This window comes from Miniopterus schreibersii, assembly GCF_964146895.1.
Source record: "Miniopterus schreibersii genome assembly, chromosome: 12".
NCBI classification, from domain to species: domain Eukaryota; kingdom Metazoa; phylum Chordata; class Mammalia; order Chiroptera; family Miniopteridae; genus Miniopterus; species Miniopterus schreibersii.
This window is the reverse complement of record NC_138112.1, coordinates 47,661,464-47,676,843: the sequence shown is the minus strand read 5'-3', so window position 1 is coordinate 47,676,843 and position 15,380 is coordinate 47,661,464. Positions and strand designations below refer to the sequence as shown.

Here is a 15,380-nt window from a genome sequence, read left to right as displayed (position 1 = left end):
CTTTCCTCTCTCTGAAATCAATAAAGATATATTTAAAAAAAAGAAAAGTGAAATCTTAATTTCTCTGAAGCTGATTACCTGAATTTTGAGTAGCTATTCCTTCTCTTATGACACCCTACCCCAAAAGTGGAAAGGAAAAAGGTCAGTGTGAATACACTTATTCAATAAATGTATTCTTAGCCAAGGAGTCTACAGTTATTCAAATGTGAATGAATGTCAGTTTGATTTCTGCTTTCAAAGAGCTTCCAGGCTAGTGAGCTAGATGTGTTAGTGTATGCAAATTGCAGTGTGTGAAGTCCCAAAAGGGAGACAAAAAATGTTCTGAATTAGGACTCAGTCTATTTCTTCACATGGGAGGCTTTGTCAAAGGTTTGTCATTGATATTTTTTTGGGGGGCAATTAAAATTTTTTTGATGTAATCAATAAACAAAAATGCATAGGACTTACGCGTTCTATTTGATGCATTGTATACAACCCATATTATCATTACCCAAAATAAGACAGATAACATTTCCATTACTCCTGAAAATTCCCTCATGTTCCTTTCCAGTCAGTTCTCTTGCTCTCACCATTCAGTGACTACTTTCTGATTTCTATCAGTACAAGTTAGTTTTTGTCTGTTCTAGGGTTTCATATAAACAAAATCATGCAGTATGTATTCTTTTTTGTCTCTGGCTTTTTGCTTAACCTGATTTTTTTGAAATTTACCATATATTACATGTATCAGTAGTTTATTCTTTTTTATATATGTTAGTTATGAATTGGGTCTTGAATGATGATTTTGTTAGAGAAAGGAAAATAGGCATTACAGGCAAAGGGTGTGGTTTGCGGGCAAAAGCTTTAGACTCTCTAGGAATTTTAAGTAGCCTGCTTTGGATATAGCATGAAGTTCATCATACAGATCTGTGGGCCATAAAGTTGGATGGTTAAGACAGAGGCAGACAGTGGAGAATCACAAAATCTCAAAAGACTTTTCAATAGGGATGTGATTTGTATTTTAGAAAAATAATCCGCAGGCAATATGAGAAATGCTGAAGAATGGGACCAGAAAGGGTCTAAACCAGGCTGGTGGCAGTGAGAATGGAGGAAGGGACAAAGAGTACTGAGGAAGGAGGGTGAATAGACACTGTAAATGCTAAAGGAGGTATCACAGAAGCTTGCTTATACCTCACTTGTTGACATGAGTATAGTGGTGCCATTTAAGGAAATAAGGAAGAACAGGTTCGAAAGTGAACACAAGGAAATCAGCTCTGGACATGGTGAGTGTGAGGTGCAGTTGAATCATGCAAGTGGAGATAAGTCTATACGATGTGGGCATTTGTAAATGTTGGGATGAAGCCTAATAAGTTTAGCTAAAAAAATGGTATTTTCAAAATTCCCTAATCCCACAATCGTAACATCAATTTTCTTAATTTTAAATTGTGCTTCTTTTATCTGTATCCATCTTACAAATGTAATCTTGAAGTACAAACCAGTTAATTATCTTGTTTTTTCACTTGCCAATGAAAATATTTCCCCACATTGTTTTACAATTACTACAGTTCTGGTCAATATATCATATATAATAATGGGTTAAAATTTTTAATACTATCTTTTAACCAATTTATTTGCTGTCCTCCTAAGATTTTGGTTAGAGGGTCATTGCCCCTTAAAAAGTTTGATTCCACAGTCCTAAATTTTAAAAACTCTATCTAAATTACTGAATTCTTAATAATATGTACCAGGTATTGGACTAAATTCTTTATAGGTGTTATCTCATTCAGTTCCTAGTTAACAATCCTGAGGTAGGTTCTATTATTAGCTCCATTCTGTGGATAAAAGAAACTGGGTCTGAGAAATCAAGGTACTTTCCCAATACATCAAGGAGTAGCAGAACTGGGTTTGAATCTGGGTCAGCCTGACCTTGGAGTTTCACTATGCTATTTTGCAAATATATATGACTGGAGGAGGGATATACACCCAATTTAATAGTGGTTACCTACAGTGACAGGATTACAGATGATTTGAATTTCTGTTTTCTGGATTATCTACAATAATATGTATTTTATAATGAGAAAAGTAGTTATTAAAATTGTCTTTTCAAGTTTATTCTCTATCAAACCATATGTTAATAACGTAACATGGAAAAGTGTTAGGGGTGTTAGTATGGGTAAGAATGAAAACAATTTTCAATTTCTGTAATATATGTATATCAATTTTTATTTAGCTTAAAAAATTTAATTCATAAAGGACATTTTATAACATCTATGGAACCATTAAATACTTTAATATTCATTTTCTAATATTCATTTTAATAAACACATAACTATGAAAATTTTAATAAACCTGTCTGTACTATGTAAAATTATACTGCATACCACACAAACAACATTTTAGAAAATATGAATTAAAATCTAAGATGGGAAGAGAGGATAAGCAGATAATTATAAGATAATTTTAAATATGTTAATATATGGAGGAAAAGCAGTGAGCAAGGACAGCTGATAGAGCAAGTCCCCAGTTAACTGGGCTTATAGGCACAAATAAAGAGTGTTAGCTTTGGGAAAAAATAAACTTTTCTGAGATGGAAGGTAAGGAAGAAAAGATGAGTGAAGACAGAAAAACTGTAAAGTGGAGAATAAATTAGATGAATAGAACTGACTTTATTAGTTACTTTAAATCAACTGGGAAAAACATACACTCTTATGTACAGAGTGGGACAAAAGTAGGTTTACAGCTGTTCGTATGTAAATTATTATAATAATAACACAAGAATAAACTCTGTTTTGCATATTCACAACTGTAAACCTACTTTTGTCCCACCCTATATAAAGGATGTAAAACAATTTATATGAAAATCCATTTGGGGGGGACTTTAAAAATAGAGATAAGTTATTGAATATTGGGCATGACTAGTCAATTGTCTCACAGCTACCTTGCTTGGCAAATTTCCCTGGTCATCTGTAGCAGCTCTGTTAATTGTTCTAGGACCAGTTATAGGAAGTTTAATAGAACCAATATGGGTATCCTACAATAACTTCTAATTTCTAGATTTTTCTTGAAGGTGGTTCCTTGGGTAGCAAAAACTTCCCAGTACACCTCTGCAAGAGACACAGACTATTTTATTTATGACAAAATATTGGTGTAGTTACATTTAAACAAATTGGCTTGATGAACATCTGGCTTTACTTAAAAGGTTATTTACTTTATGAAACAATCTGCCACGAGACTTCTTTAAATAGCAAGATCCTCCAGTAAAGGCATTAATTCATTTGCAGTTAAATATTTGCCTGAAGCTAAATGCACATGTTTTGCTCTGAGCCTTTGCACATTCTCCTTCCTTCCCATTAACTAACTTTCACTCATTTTCCCCCTACTCTAAGTTTCAAAGTTACTAGGCAAGGTCTTCTGTTCTTCTCTTTATAGCACTTATCATAACTGTAATTAATTTTTAAAGTAATTCATTTAATGTCGTCTCCCCCGACAAACTGAAAGCTTCAAGAAGCGTAGAGGCTACATGTAAGAGTGTTTAGTGCAATACAAGCACCCAGCAGCCTATTTTGGCCTATAGGAAGAGTTCAATAAATATCTATGACACCTACTTGAGATCTGTTATTAAAAGGATACAATCTTGGTAAGACACAAGAAACCTCTGCACATACATCTGCAGCTAAATTCCAGGAAGCACTATAGCTTTCTACTCACAGATCAGAGGATCATTCTTCATAGATTCCTGTAACTGGCTTATAAGGAAACAGGGATAGGAAGAAATTGAAACTATTCAGCAGAAACCTTTATATTACTGCATCTCTACATTTCCATCACCTACATCCCCTTTTCCAATGTGAAGAGGTAAATGGGGCAAAAAAAAAAGGTAACAAGTGAAGTATAAACTCCTTATCACCTTCTAAAGAAGAGTTGCTGTATCTGCCAGCATACAAAATGGAGATTTGGAATGCTGCTTGCCATTAGCAATCCAATTTTTTTTAAACATTCAGCATTACAGGGAATAAGACCATGGAAGTATAGAAAGAGTAATCAAAATGTGCTGTTTTAAGGTTACACACAAAGAAAATTTTAAGAGGGAACAACTAATGAAGCAATTTTAAGACTGAGCACTTTTTTATCTTAAAACAGTGCAGGGGGAGGGAGGAGGAGGAAAATGCGACAGAGAAGTGCAAGATAGAGGGAAAGGCATGCTCATATTCACTTATAAATAATGCATGCTGAGAAGAGTACAATACCAAAATCGAGAGGACAATCAGTGGGTAATCAAAATGGGGAAATGAGGGTCTACTGTCTGTTTGACACTGCCACAGTGAAGGCAGGAAGGAGAAAGGAGGAAGGGCACAAAGACGCCTCTCGCAGCAGTATCCATGAAGTGGAAAGTGGTCTGAATGCAAGGAAAGCAGAAGGCACACTAGGCAACGTTCTGATGGTGGGTGAAAAACCCCAGTAGCACAGAAAGGCAGGGCTAAAAGGTGGAAATACAGGCTAGTAGGGTGAAGATATAAGCCTCCAGCAGTGCATACAGGAAGTTGTAATAACTGACTGGAGCAGATCATTTTGGTCATTACTTTTAAGTGATTTCTGTCTCTTTGCACCAATCTTCCTAGTATTTTTTAAAAAGCTATCTTTGCATTTGTGTGGATTAATTTTTTCACATTTGCACTACCATATGTATTTAATATCACTAGGAGAGACTCAGTATCACTCCTCAATTTGTTGCACTGCTAAATGTTGGCTTAGTGAGGGTAGCAGAACAGGTTTACTGGCCCCAAATTATCTCTTCCTCCTTCTCAAATGAGGAATTTAGGTCTGCTAAGGTACAAAGTTCTCTCTAGAGCCCAGTCCTTCTGTAAGCCATAGGCCTGATCGTAAAGGTTATTTTCCCTACTGCTGTGACATTTCCATTTCATTTGTTCTCGTTTTGACTTTGCTTTATATATTAGGATTCCTGGTAAGAAGTCATAGGAAGGAACTGTTCCACTCCTTTATGGAGTCAATACTTACTGCAAGGTACATTTCAAAGCACTTTCGCAGACCCTAAAACGGGCGTTTAAGAGTCAACCGGATAAACCTTCTTAGCCAACACTCATGTATTTCCATGTGCTGGTGGTCTATTTCTAAGATGATCAAATCAGGCACAGTCCAAAACTGGTAGAGTGGTCTGTGGACTGGCACACGTGTTACGGTTTTAAGAGCGGTAGGACTGACAGGTGAAGCACAAAGTGTGCAGACACTGAGGAGAAAGCTTTTTCTCTTACAGAAGCCGAAAGACTCAACAGCACATTTCCTAACGGGAAGGGTTCCTTTTCGAGGGAGAGGCCTCCAGGTCCTTCATTCTCATGAGCCAAGTCTGATCCCAGCTTTGGGTGAATCTTCTGTACCCTGCTCTCAGTAGAGGGGTCCTATAACCAAGTATATTAAGGGCCGCTTCTTCCCCGCTTCAGGATAATAACGGGCTCCCCAGAATGCAGGCGTGGGAGTTGTGGGGACGGCGACAGACACACAGAAAAAAAGGGCAGAATCCGCGCCGTCCAGCGGCCCCGGGGCCTGTCAGCAATTCACCTACCCACCCATCTCCATTCTTCAGAACTTACCAGGTGGGAGCTACGGCCCTGGGCAGGGAGTAAGTAAGTGGGATGGGTCGAGTCGAGTTCCGCTGCGCTTCTTAGCAACGCTGCGGAGAAGAGGCTGAAAACCAGTAGCCGCCGCTGCCTTCGCCACCACCTCTGTTACTGGGTGGTCTCGCCTCCATCGCTGGCTGCGAGAACTCTGAGGGCACGTGACCGGAAGTACCAAGGCGGGCCTCCGGAGCACGTGACTCCTGAGCACGGCCGCCATGACACCTTCCGCTTGTTCCCTCCCTTCCCCGCCGGTTCCCGCCTGTTTCATTTTCTCTCGCCGGCTTTAAGCGGTGAAGGGTCCCGGGATCCTGGCTGGCTCACCCCTTTGGCTTAGAGCTTCTCCGGTCCCGGCCGGTGCTTTGTCTTCGACCAGCAGCTACCCGCTGACTGCAGGCCGCAGAGAGCGTAATTGCGACGGCGGCCTGAGGGGGAGGGACCACGCGCAAGCAGGGGCGTAAGCCGTCACGTGACAAGGAAGTACCGTTAACAGCTTTGTCCCGGCGTCCTGGGCGCTCCAGGATGACGTAAGCCAGGGAGGGGAGGAACTAATGGAGACACAGGCTCCGGTGAGGCTGTAAGTGCTCGGTGAGTGCCCCGGCGCGTAGCCAGGAGAGGCGTTGCGAACCTCTGAAAGTTGGGGGCTACCGGCATGGAGATGGTGGAGCGAGGCTGAGACTTGGATTTGGAAGTTGGTTACTGAGCCTCCTCTCTTTAAGACATGAATACAGAATTAAAGTTTAGCTGTTAAAGTTAGTAGTTCCGCTAGGCGGGGAGATTTTCTTGCAGGCACGGACTGTCTCCCCCAGTGCGTGCAAAACCTATTGAATGCATCAGTGAGTCGGTCGCCATTTCTGCCTGAGGTGGAGAGTTCTGATTATTACTTTTTAGGAAGAAATATCCAATCTCCTACTTTCCCTCCACGTAACTTGAACTTTTGCCTCCTTCTCTTTTGCCTCGTCTTCCTTCCATGTGAAAAGAGAATGCTGTGATTTGCATTTGGTGTGAGCAGCAAACACGGTCCATTAGTAAAGTGATTACAGTATACTAGTGTTACCGGGGAGTGTTCTAGAGGGAGAGATTGCAATCAAGAGACAAAGTAGAAAAGAAAGCATGAGTTTATTGGCTGTAGCAAAAATATACTTAGGACAGTGAAACAACAAGGTGCATAGAGGAAGCAACACAAGTGCCTAAGCTGGGCTGCTTTGGCTCACTGGGAAGTCAGAGAAGGGAGCCTGGGAAACAGGTTTGGGGCCTTTGGAGACAGGTTGGGCTGGGGAGCCCAGGAGAGCTGCCCTGGTTGCAGGTCTCCGTGGGGTCCACTTGGAGGGGAGAAGGAAATGGCGCTGGCTGCTACCCTGGGATTCGGGGAGAGCGCCTGCTGGGACTTTCGCTTTCCGGGGTTTTAAAGGCTGGGCGGTTGGGGGAGAATCAATAGAATATTCATCAGTTCTATGCTGATGTACCACAATGAGGTTTATTCTCTTTACTTCATTTGTCCTTGGGTGTGGTTGGCAAATGGCACTAATTGGATTTCTGTTATCTGTCTCCTTGAGTAGGGTGATTTAAGCCATCTACCCTCTGGCTGGGGAGGAGAAATGCAAACCATTTACCCTTAAGTGTGCGTCACTTAGCAAATATAGGATTTACTAGATGGCTGCAAACTGCTGTTTAACAATCTGTCTCATCCCTATTCCTCTTGTGGAATTTTCTTATGCTACGACACTGGGGCAATAAGGAAAGTTTTTCTTGATCCTACTACTCTGTTGTTACCGCCAAGTAATGAGGGGAAATGGAAAGATGATTAGATTTTGGACTCAGGAGAAGTGGATTCTAGTGTCAGCTCTACCTTTTAATACCTCTGTGACTTTGGGCAAGCAAACCCCTCAAGAATTTTTTTCACTGACTTTGGTAAGCATTTATGACCACCTTCTGTTTGCTTAGGTTTTTGGGGTTTTTTTTTTGCTAGGCTGGAGGTGCGACAGACTTAACAGAAAAGATATTTAAACACGTTTGCAGGAAGATAGGGTTTTGTTAGATGGAGGGAGATTCAAGAAGCAGCATATATTAAAATCATGGAGGCACAGAAAGTTTATAGAGTGAACTAAGAGCAGCAAAAGATAGTTCCATATAATTGGAGAATAGAAGAGGTAAGGTGGAAGATGAAGCTGGAGAAATAAGAATGAGATCATAGATTATGTAAGAAGGGTAGCTGTCGAGGGTTTATTATAGTTTTTTTAGTATATATGGAAAAACTTGTTATGGAAAATTTCAAACAAAAGAAATAGGATAATTTAATGAACCCTCATGTACACATAACCCAACTTTAACAATTATCAGCATTCTACTGTTCTTGTTTGTACAGAGCTTTTAAATATCTAGTACTTTTTATATCCATTGTCATATTTGATTAATAACAGCTTTCAATTTGAGCTTAATTCTGTTGTATCTAGGTAGTGTCCATTTTATGTGAAAATTTCTTTGTGTTGTAGTTGACCACTTGCTCTATTGAATCAAAGTATAATGTGATGATTTTAAAAACACATGATTCTATTCTAGGTAGTAATATAGAAACTTGGTGTTCAGATCAAGTAGGTTAGTGTTTCTACTTTATTCTGTGTTATCCAACTGCTTAAGGAGTATTATGCTCAGTTGTAGGCAACACATTTTAAGGTGAACTAAAGTGCCTGTGTAGAAGGTTGACTAGAAAAGAGGAAATTGTCATGTAAGGAATAATTGAAAAACTGGGAATGTTAAAATTTTTAGAAGACTTGATAACACTTTTAAAATACTAAAGGGTTGTTTTGGAAAGAGTAAACTTATTCCTATAAATCCAGTTAGGAATACTTAGTAAAAGGCTGTAAGTGATCTGGTTTCAAACCAGTATTTTAAAAAGGATCTTATTAACAGTGAGAGCTGGAGAAGTGGAATGGGCAGCTTCAAGAGAGGAAGCATTCCCTTTCTACTGCTGAAAAATTTTCAGAGATCCAGGGTAAAACTGGTTTTTAAATTAGGTGGATGTATGCACTTTGAGTCTTCTTCCATCTTGAGAATTTTTGGAAGTGGGACTTATATTGGGTCAAGCTGTATTAAAAACAGTATGACTAACAGGTGCTAGATACTTATTACTAGAAAATAAGACTATATTATGTGTATGCAATAAAAATATCTTAAGCTTGTATGTGTTTTGTCACTAGAAGGTATGCTCCATGAGAATTAGGACTTTGTTTTGTCCTCTGTTGTTGTTTCTGGGACCTAGAACAATGCCTGGAACTTAGTTGGTGCTAGGTGTTCTGGGGGAACCTGTGACAGACCACCACCAGAGTTTGTGTTTGAATTTTGGAGCCTTTATTAGCTGGCCAGCGGCTACAGTTGCAGCGTCTCACCCATGTAAGAGCCGAACTGTAGCCCTGACCCTCAGTTCTTCTCTCACTTTATGCTCAGTAACCACAAAGGCACTGCAGTAAAGGGGTTTCCAATAATTTGTCAGGCTGTCAGCTTTTGGTACAGGAAACAAGGGCGGACCTTTAGCAACACAAAAGGGACGATTTAAACACAATGTCTTACAATGAGTAATGGGGTTATGCGTGGCCCTGAGTGTGACTGGTTTGTTCTTTCTATGGGAACTTGGGGGTGGGGGGGTGTAATTATTGGGCTAGCTTGTCAGGCCTTGTCCTGTACAGTAGGGATCTTGTTCTACCTTTACTGTTAGTTCCTTAGGTATATTCTTCTGGCCATGGTGGTCAGAACACTAGGTACACATTTGTTGAATAAATGAATGAGTGAATTCATGTGTTTCTGAAAAAACAAAAAACAAAGTATAAATAATTAAAAAACAAGTATTAGCAATTGTTTCTTTTTTTTTTAAATTTTGATTTTAGAGAGAGGAAAGGAGAGCGAGCGCGAGAGAGAAACATTGATTTGTTGTTCCACTTATTTATGCATTCATTGGTTGATTCTTGTATGTGCCCTGACGGGATTGAAACCATAACCTTGGCATATCAGGACGACGCTCTAAACAGCTGAGCTACCCGGCCAGGGTAAGTATTTGCTTTTTATTTTTAATTTAGCAGGTAACAAAGGATTGAGAAAAGTTAAAATTAGCAGGTAGAATTTTCTTAACTTTTATTTCCTTTTTTGGAAATTGATGCAGTTTGACAAAAATGTATACTTGAGAGTTGTTGAATAGTTAAGAACTCTTGTGTTAGTTTACAAAGTCCACATTGGGTGTTTGGCATTTGCTACCTTCCTATCAGGTCTTTTACTAAAGCCCTATTCCTCTTCAAGCTCTAGTTACCTGCACTTGACTTCACACTTACTTAGTAGGTATACTCATTTATGCATTCAATAAATACTTATTGAGCTCATGATAGGCAGGAGAAAGAGATCCAGAGCTCTATTCCTTTTAAGCACTATTGAATTGTTTGCTGATAATCATGAATTTGCTGATAAGAGTTTATAGTTAGAGGCCTTTACAGAATATTTCCCTTTAATGAGAGACACCTAAAGACAGAGGATGATTTACAACTTAAATGCAGCTGGGGTTGCCTGTTTACCATAGAGGAGCTTGACCAATTTTCTTAAATCCTTCAGTGTCTATTCTACCTACTAAATAGAGTGGGATAGTATTATAGAGGGCCTTGAGAACCTGGACTTGATTCTCTGGGAGGTTTAGAGTCAGGGAATGATGCAGTAAAGGCTGATGTTTGTATGTTACCTATGTGTGTTTTCTTTCTATCTGGAGGCCTAGCATCCCCAGAGTAGGGATCCTTGTCCTCTTCTTCCCTGTGTTCTTTACATACTCATCAATGCATGTCGAATGTGCTGAGCATCTTAAATTATATTTTTGCAGGTTTAATTCAGGAATACTGTGCCTATCACTCAACATAGTTTCAACTTGCCAGCTAAATGACTTTTGTGCCAGTGATACCGGAGTCCTACACCCATGTTCTTGCAGAGTTTGAGTCGCTGGATCCATTACTTTCAGCCCTAAGGCTGGACTCTAGTCGTCTAAAGGTGAATTTCTTGATATGAATGAGCCACATTCATATTCATATATTTGTGTGCTCTCTGTTACATGTGCCCCCTGACCTCTAGTTCTTTATGTTTTATGAAAATGTATCACCTGTGCTAGTACTGAGTGCTACTTTCTATGTAGCATGTTTATAGCTCTTTCTTGATTTATTTTTTGAGCTATTGTTTGAACTCTTTCCTATCCTTGGAAACCATGATATTGATTGCTGAATTTCCCCCCCCTCAGTAATCTTTGTGTCTTCTCTCAGAAAGTAATGTATTTGATTGAAAATAAAATAGTATAAATGAGTTTTGAACAACATGAACCTCTGCTGTTAAACTACAGCTCATTCCAAAAACAAGAAATTTCATGTATACTCCATTTTAGGGAACCAGAGCATAAGTTATTAGCTCTGTGGCAAAAGTTATTATCTCTCTGTGCTTCCCTCAAATCCTGAGTTCTTTTGCTAAACTCAGGGATGACATGGTGAAGAACAAGTCTTGTAACCAATTTTAAAATAATTTTAGTTTTAAACTTTTGCTGTAACCCAAAGTACTACGCTAGCCTCTGAGTAAAGGGAGAATAGGAAGTAATAGGCAAAGTAATATGAGCAACAGTTATAAGGGTCAATATGAGACATTTTTTTAGCTGCAAGTTACAGAATACCTTACCAATAATGGCTTAAGCATTAAAGGTTGTTATTAACCTTGATGGAGGTTAATGTTTCTGGGTTTAGTGTTGTGGCCCAGTGATTTCTTTGAGGACCCAGGATCTCTGTCTTCCTGTTCTGCCATCAACCGTATGTTGGTATTTTAGTCATAGTTGCAAGATAAGTATCCTGGGTCTAATCTTAATGTGTCCATTAGTATCTCAAGCAAGAAAAAGGGGGCCAAGGGGAAAGGCTTTCTTTTTTTTTAGACTCTGCCTTTTACCTGGGAAGGTAGAGCTTTCCAAGAAGCCCCACCATCTTAGTTTTCTTAGCTAGATTTGAGCCACATGGCTCCCCATAACTGCAAGAGAAACTGGATAAGTGAATATTTAGGTTTTCTAGCTTCCATGGTAGAAAGCAGCAAGGTTGAAGAGGGTTGAGGATGGCTGTGTGTCAGCCACCAACAATTTTTACCACAGGGGCACAGCATGGCCGCTGCTTTCTCTGGTTGATAAGGAGAGGGATCATCAGGTTGAGGGTGTAGGGAGACATAGTGTAGTGACCTTCATCTGTGTCCTCTGCAGTCTCACTTGCTCTAAAAGCTTTGGGTGTTTTTTGTGCTGATTATACAAACGAGAAATTATTGAAGTGAGCAAATGATTAAAGTGGTGCTGTATCCCATGGAGACTTACTTGATCCTCCATAATTGTGGTCAGCATTGAGTGACCAAGCTAACTTACACAGAAGATGAATGGTTTAGTAACTGGCTTTTTCAGGGAAAATTACTCATTTATATAATGGAGCCTACTCGCCATTTTGAGATTCAGTTAACAATTTAAAGCCAAAATGTTCTTTCTTTTGTATTTTTCAGTATACTAGAATGAGCACTTGAGTGCCATTATGTGGTGTTCAAATGGCCAGGGGTGGGGTGGGGGAGGAACCTGGTACACAGATCCTCAGTATTTATTTCCAGTGGATAGTTTATTTGATTAAATGACTGTGGTCATCTTACACTTGTCTGCTTACATGTTTTTAGTGCACGAGCATAGCTGTGTCTCGGAAATGGTTGGCTTTGGGCAGTTCAGGAGGAGGTCTCAACCTCATTCAAAAAGAAGGCTGGAAGCACAGGCTCTTTCTTTCACACAGGGTAAGATTAACATACTCTGTCATTCCATTCAGAGTATCTTTCATAAGTGCCAATTTCTCCATTATAAATAATCATTTGGAATAAAAGAAAAATGTAAAAGCTGAGATTTAAAAGTAAAAAAAAAAAAAAAAAAATACCATTTTTGAGAAGCTGCCTGAAATTTTTCCTTTTTGTGCTCTAGGAAGGTGCAATTTCTCAGGTTGCCTGTTGTTCACATGATGATGATTATGTTGCTGTAGCTACCAGGTGAGAAACTGTTTTAAAACTATCTGATCCTGTCCAAATGCAGTTTAAATGAACAAATGTAGCTGTGTGTTTGTTAGGGTGACCAGCCATCCTAATTTGCCTACGCTGTCCCAGTTTTTAGCACTGAAAGTCCTGTCTTGGGAAACCTCTCAGTCCCCAGCAAACCAGGATGGACAGTCATTTGCCCTAGTGTTTGTGGAAAATGCTAATATGAGGCAACAGCATTTTAGTGGCCTTCAAAGAGAAAGATAACAGACATAATTTAGATCATCTGAGTTCTATTATGCCGGATTGGTAGACTAATGCAAGGAAATTAATACCTTGACTTTCTATTTCCTCTTTTCTGAAGAACAAGTTTACATATATATTTAATATAGTTGATACTGCAATGCAATTAAATTGTACGTTTTTCACCATTGCCAAAAATTTGCTCCTGTCATTCAATTCTTGCAGTCAAGGTCTTGTAGTTGTTTGGGAATTAAATCAAGAGCGTCGTGGGAAACCAGAACGAATTTATGTGTCTTCAGAACACAAGGGCCGAAAAGTTACAGCTCTCTGTTGGGATACAGCAGTTCTTAGAGTTTTTGTAGGTGATCATATGGGGAAAGTTTCGGCCATCAAACTCAATACTTCTAAACAAGCAAAGGTGAGAACCAGTTCAGTTCTTTGTGTATATGGGTGAGATAAAAGGTGTTGTCTCACAGAATTTCAAATAAAGGGCACAATTTTATCTACTGAATTTCTTGGGGGACTGATCTAGAGCCCAGAATATTAATTTTGAGGAGATTTGTTAGTATGTGGTACATATGAGAGCCTAGTTTAGCTTGATGCTGTTGCAGAATGGCTTCTGTGAGCTAACTTCAGTAATTTACACTTTGTATCTTACACAACTCCATAATTTACCTGTATGGCTAACTTAAATAAAGCATTCTTTAATACCAGGGTATTAAAAAAGATGCCTATTTATTAATAGTGTGAATAAAATGCCAAATAGAAATGGCACCAATTGCCCAGGCTCCTTTGTAAGGGGAGAAGAAATTCACAGGTCTAGGTATATTTTCCCTGAGGATGGTGTAACTTATTGTGAATGGAATCTTAAAGCCACCTCCTGGATTGTACTCAGCTGTGCAGGATCCCAAGCTTCCCGTCATAGTTATTATTGGAATAGAAGGGCTGAGCGTCAGGTTACCCTACCAGAATGCTCCAGTCTGTCATTAAGCCAGCTTCTCACGGTCTCTCTCCTCCAAAAGAAGTGGAGAGCTTGTCTTTTCATTGGCTTATTTCGGCGTAGGGTCCTGGCAGAAAAGAGGAGATCTAACTACCATTGGCTAAATTACTTTATTTTAATTAACATAACAGAATATTCTTCCGGTTTGGTCATGATGACCCATCAAAGTTACCACTTGATTCTTTATATTTTTGATCCAAAATACCCGACACAGTACAGCCCTAATTTGTCTTTCTTCCAAAGGTAGAAGTACTGTCTACAGGTGAAAAATTCCCTTACAAATTTGAAAACTTGCTTTATCTTTTTATTCCAACTTCTGAAATTAGATCATTACAAACAGAGCCTTAAGAATTCTCTTTTGCAGTTGTGTACCAAATTATTTCACATTACTTTGATATTCCAACAGGCAAATTAAATTTTGGCCCATTAAAAGTTTTTATTTTGCTATTCAAGGTATTTTCATTTAAAAGGTAGAGAAGAAGATTATGTGTATATGTAATGATAAATAAACTTTATTTCTTTGTCATGTTCCTTTTAGGCAGCTGCTACCTTTGTGATGTTTCCTGTTCAGACAATAACAACAGTTGACTCATGTGTTGTCCAGTTAGATTATTTGGATGGAAGACTACTTATATCTTCACTCACTCGATCCTTCTTGTGTGACACTGAAAGGTATATTGACCAACCGTGGGTCATTGAAAATACAGAATTTTAGAACTGGAGGGGACTTAGATGTCATCTAGCCCAAACCCCTCAGCTTAATTATACAGATATTAATAAGGAACCAGCTGTGTGCAAGCTGATGTTAGAGAGTAGAGAAGAAATAGAGGATACTGAGACAGTCCAGTGGGTGACCAAGACAAATAGTCTATTAACTCTATGTGAAGCATGGTCTAAGTGCCATGAAGAAAGGCCAAATAAAGGCCTGTTTTAATATGGGGAATCAGGAAGTCTTCCTTAATTGAATTTGTTGTTGTTTAAATTTGTTGTGTATTTAATGGAATTTTACTAAAGGGTAAAATTAGGTGAAGAATAATTAAGAAATTATGAAGCTGACAAATATTCTACCTAAATCTCAAGGGTAGAGTCAAAGGTCCGATGAATGGAAAAGGAGATATTAGAGGTAGCTGTGAAATACCAGAACAGAATAGGAAACAGCTTGAAATGAATATTACGTATCACTGTGCTGAAGTTCCTCAGCCATTCTCACTATAGGGAAATTCTTACTGCCCTCCCCACCCCATATCCTCAGGACCTTCCCCCTTTTATTTTATTTTTAAATTTTAAATATATCTTTATTGATTTCAGAGAGAGGAAGGGAGAGAGAGAGACAGAAACATCTATGATGAGAGAGTGTCATCATTGATCGGCTGCCTTCTGCACTCCCCTGACTGGGGATTGAGCCCACAACCTGGGCATGTGCCCTGACCGGGAATCGAACTGCGATCTCCTGGATCCTAGGTCGATGCTCAACTGCTGAGCCACACCTG

The 15,380-nt window shown here is 39.2% G+C and overlaps 2 protein-coding genes across 11 annotated transcripts in view; one reads left to right on the top strand and one right to left on the bottom strand.

Annotated features, from left to right (window-relative positions):
• Window positions 1-5,824, bottom strand: part of GTF2H1 (general transcription factor IIH subunit 1) — a 32,404-nt gene extending 26,580 nt beyond the window's left edge. The window contains exon 1 of the mRNA XM_081155676.1: window positions 5,583-5,824. The gene's annotated coding sequence lies outside the window, so the exon portion shown is untranslated. The remainder of the gene's footprint in view (window positions 1-5,582) is intronic.
• HPS5 (HPS5 biogenesis of lysosomal organelles complex 2 subunit 2) overlaps window positions 5,803-15,380 on the top strand; it is a 34,161-nt gene continuing 24,583 nt past the window's right edge. For 3 of the 10 annotated variants that reach the window (XM_081155667.1, XM_081155661.1, XM_081155669.1), the window contains exons 1-7: window positions 5,803-6,194; window positions 9,488-9,646; window positions 10,459-10,622; window positions 12,306-12,416; window positions 12,598-12,662; window positions 13,116-13,308; window positions 14,429-14,562. In XM_081155667.1, the coding sequence (XP_081011793.1) occupies window positions 10,515-10,622; window positions 12,306-12,416; window positions 12,598-12,662; window positions 13,116-13,308; window positions 14,429-14,562 (611 nt within the window). In that variant the 5' untranslated portion in view covers window positions 5,803-6,194; window positions 9,488-9,646; window positions 10,459-10,514. Of the gene's footprint in view, window positions 6,195-7,462; window positions 7,518-9,487; window positions 9,647-10,458; window positions 10,623-12,305; window positions 12,417-12,597; window positions 12,663-13,115; window positions 13,309-14,428; window positions 14,563-15,380 lie in introns of those variants that run through there. The other 7 variants (XM_081155662.1, XM_081155670.1, XM_081155668.1 and 4 more) reach the window with 5 other exon arrangements.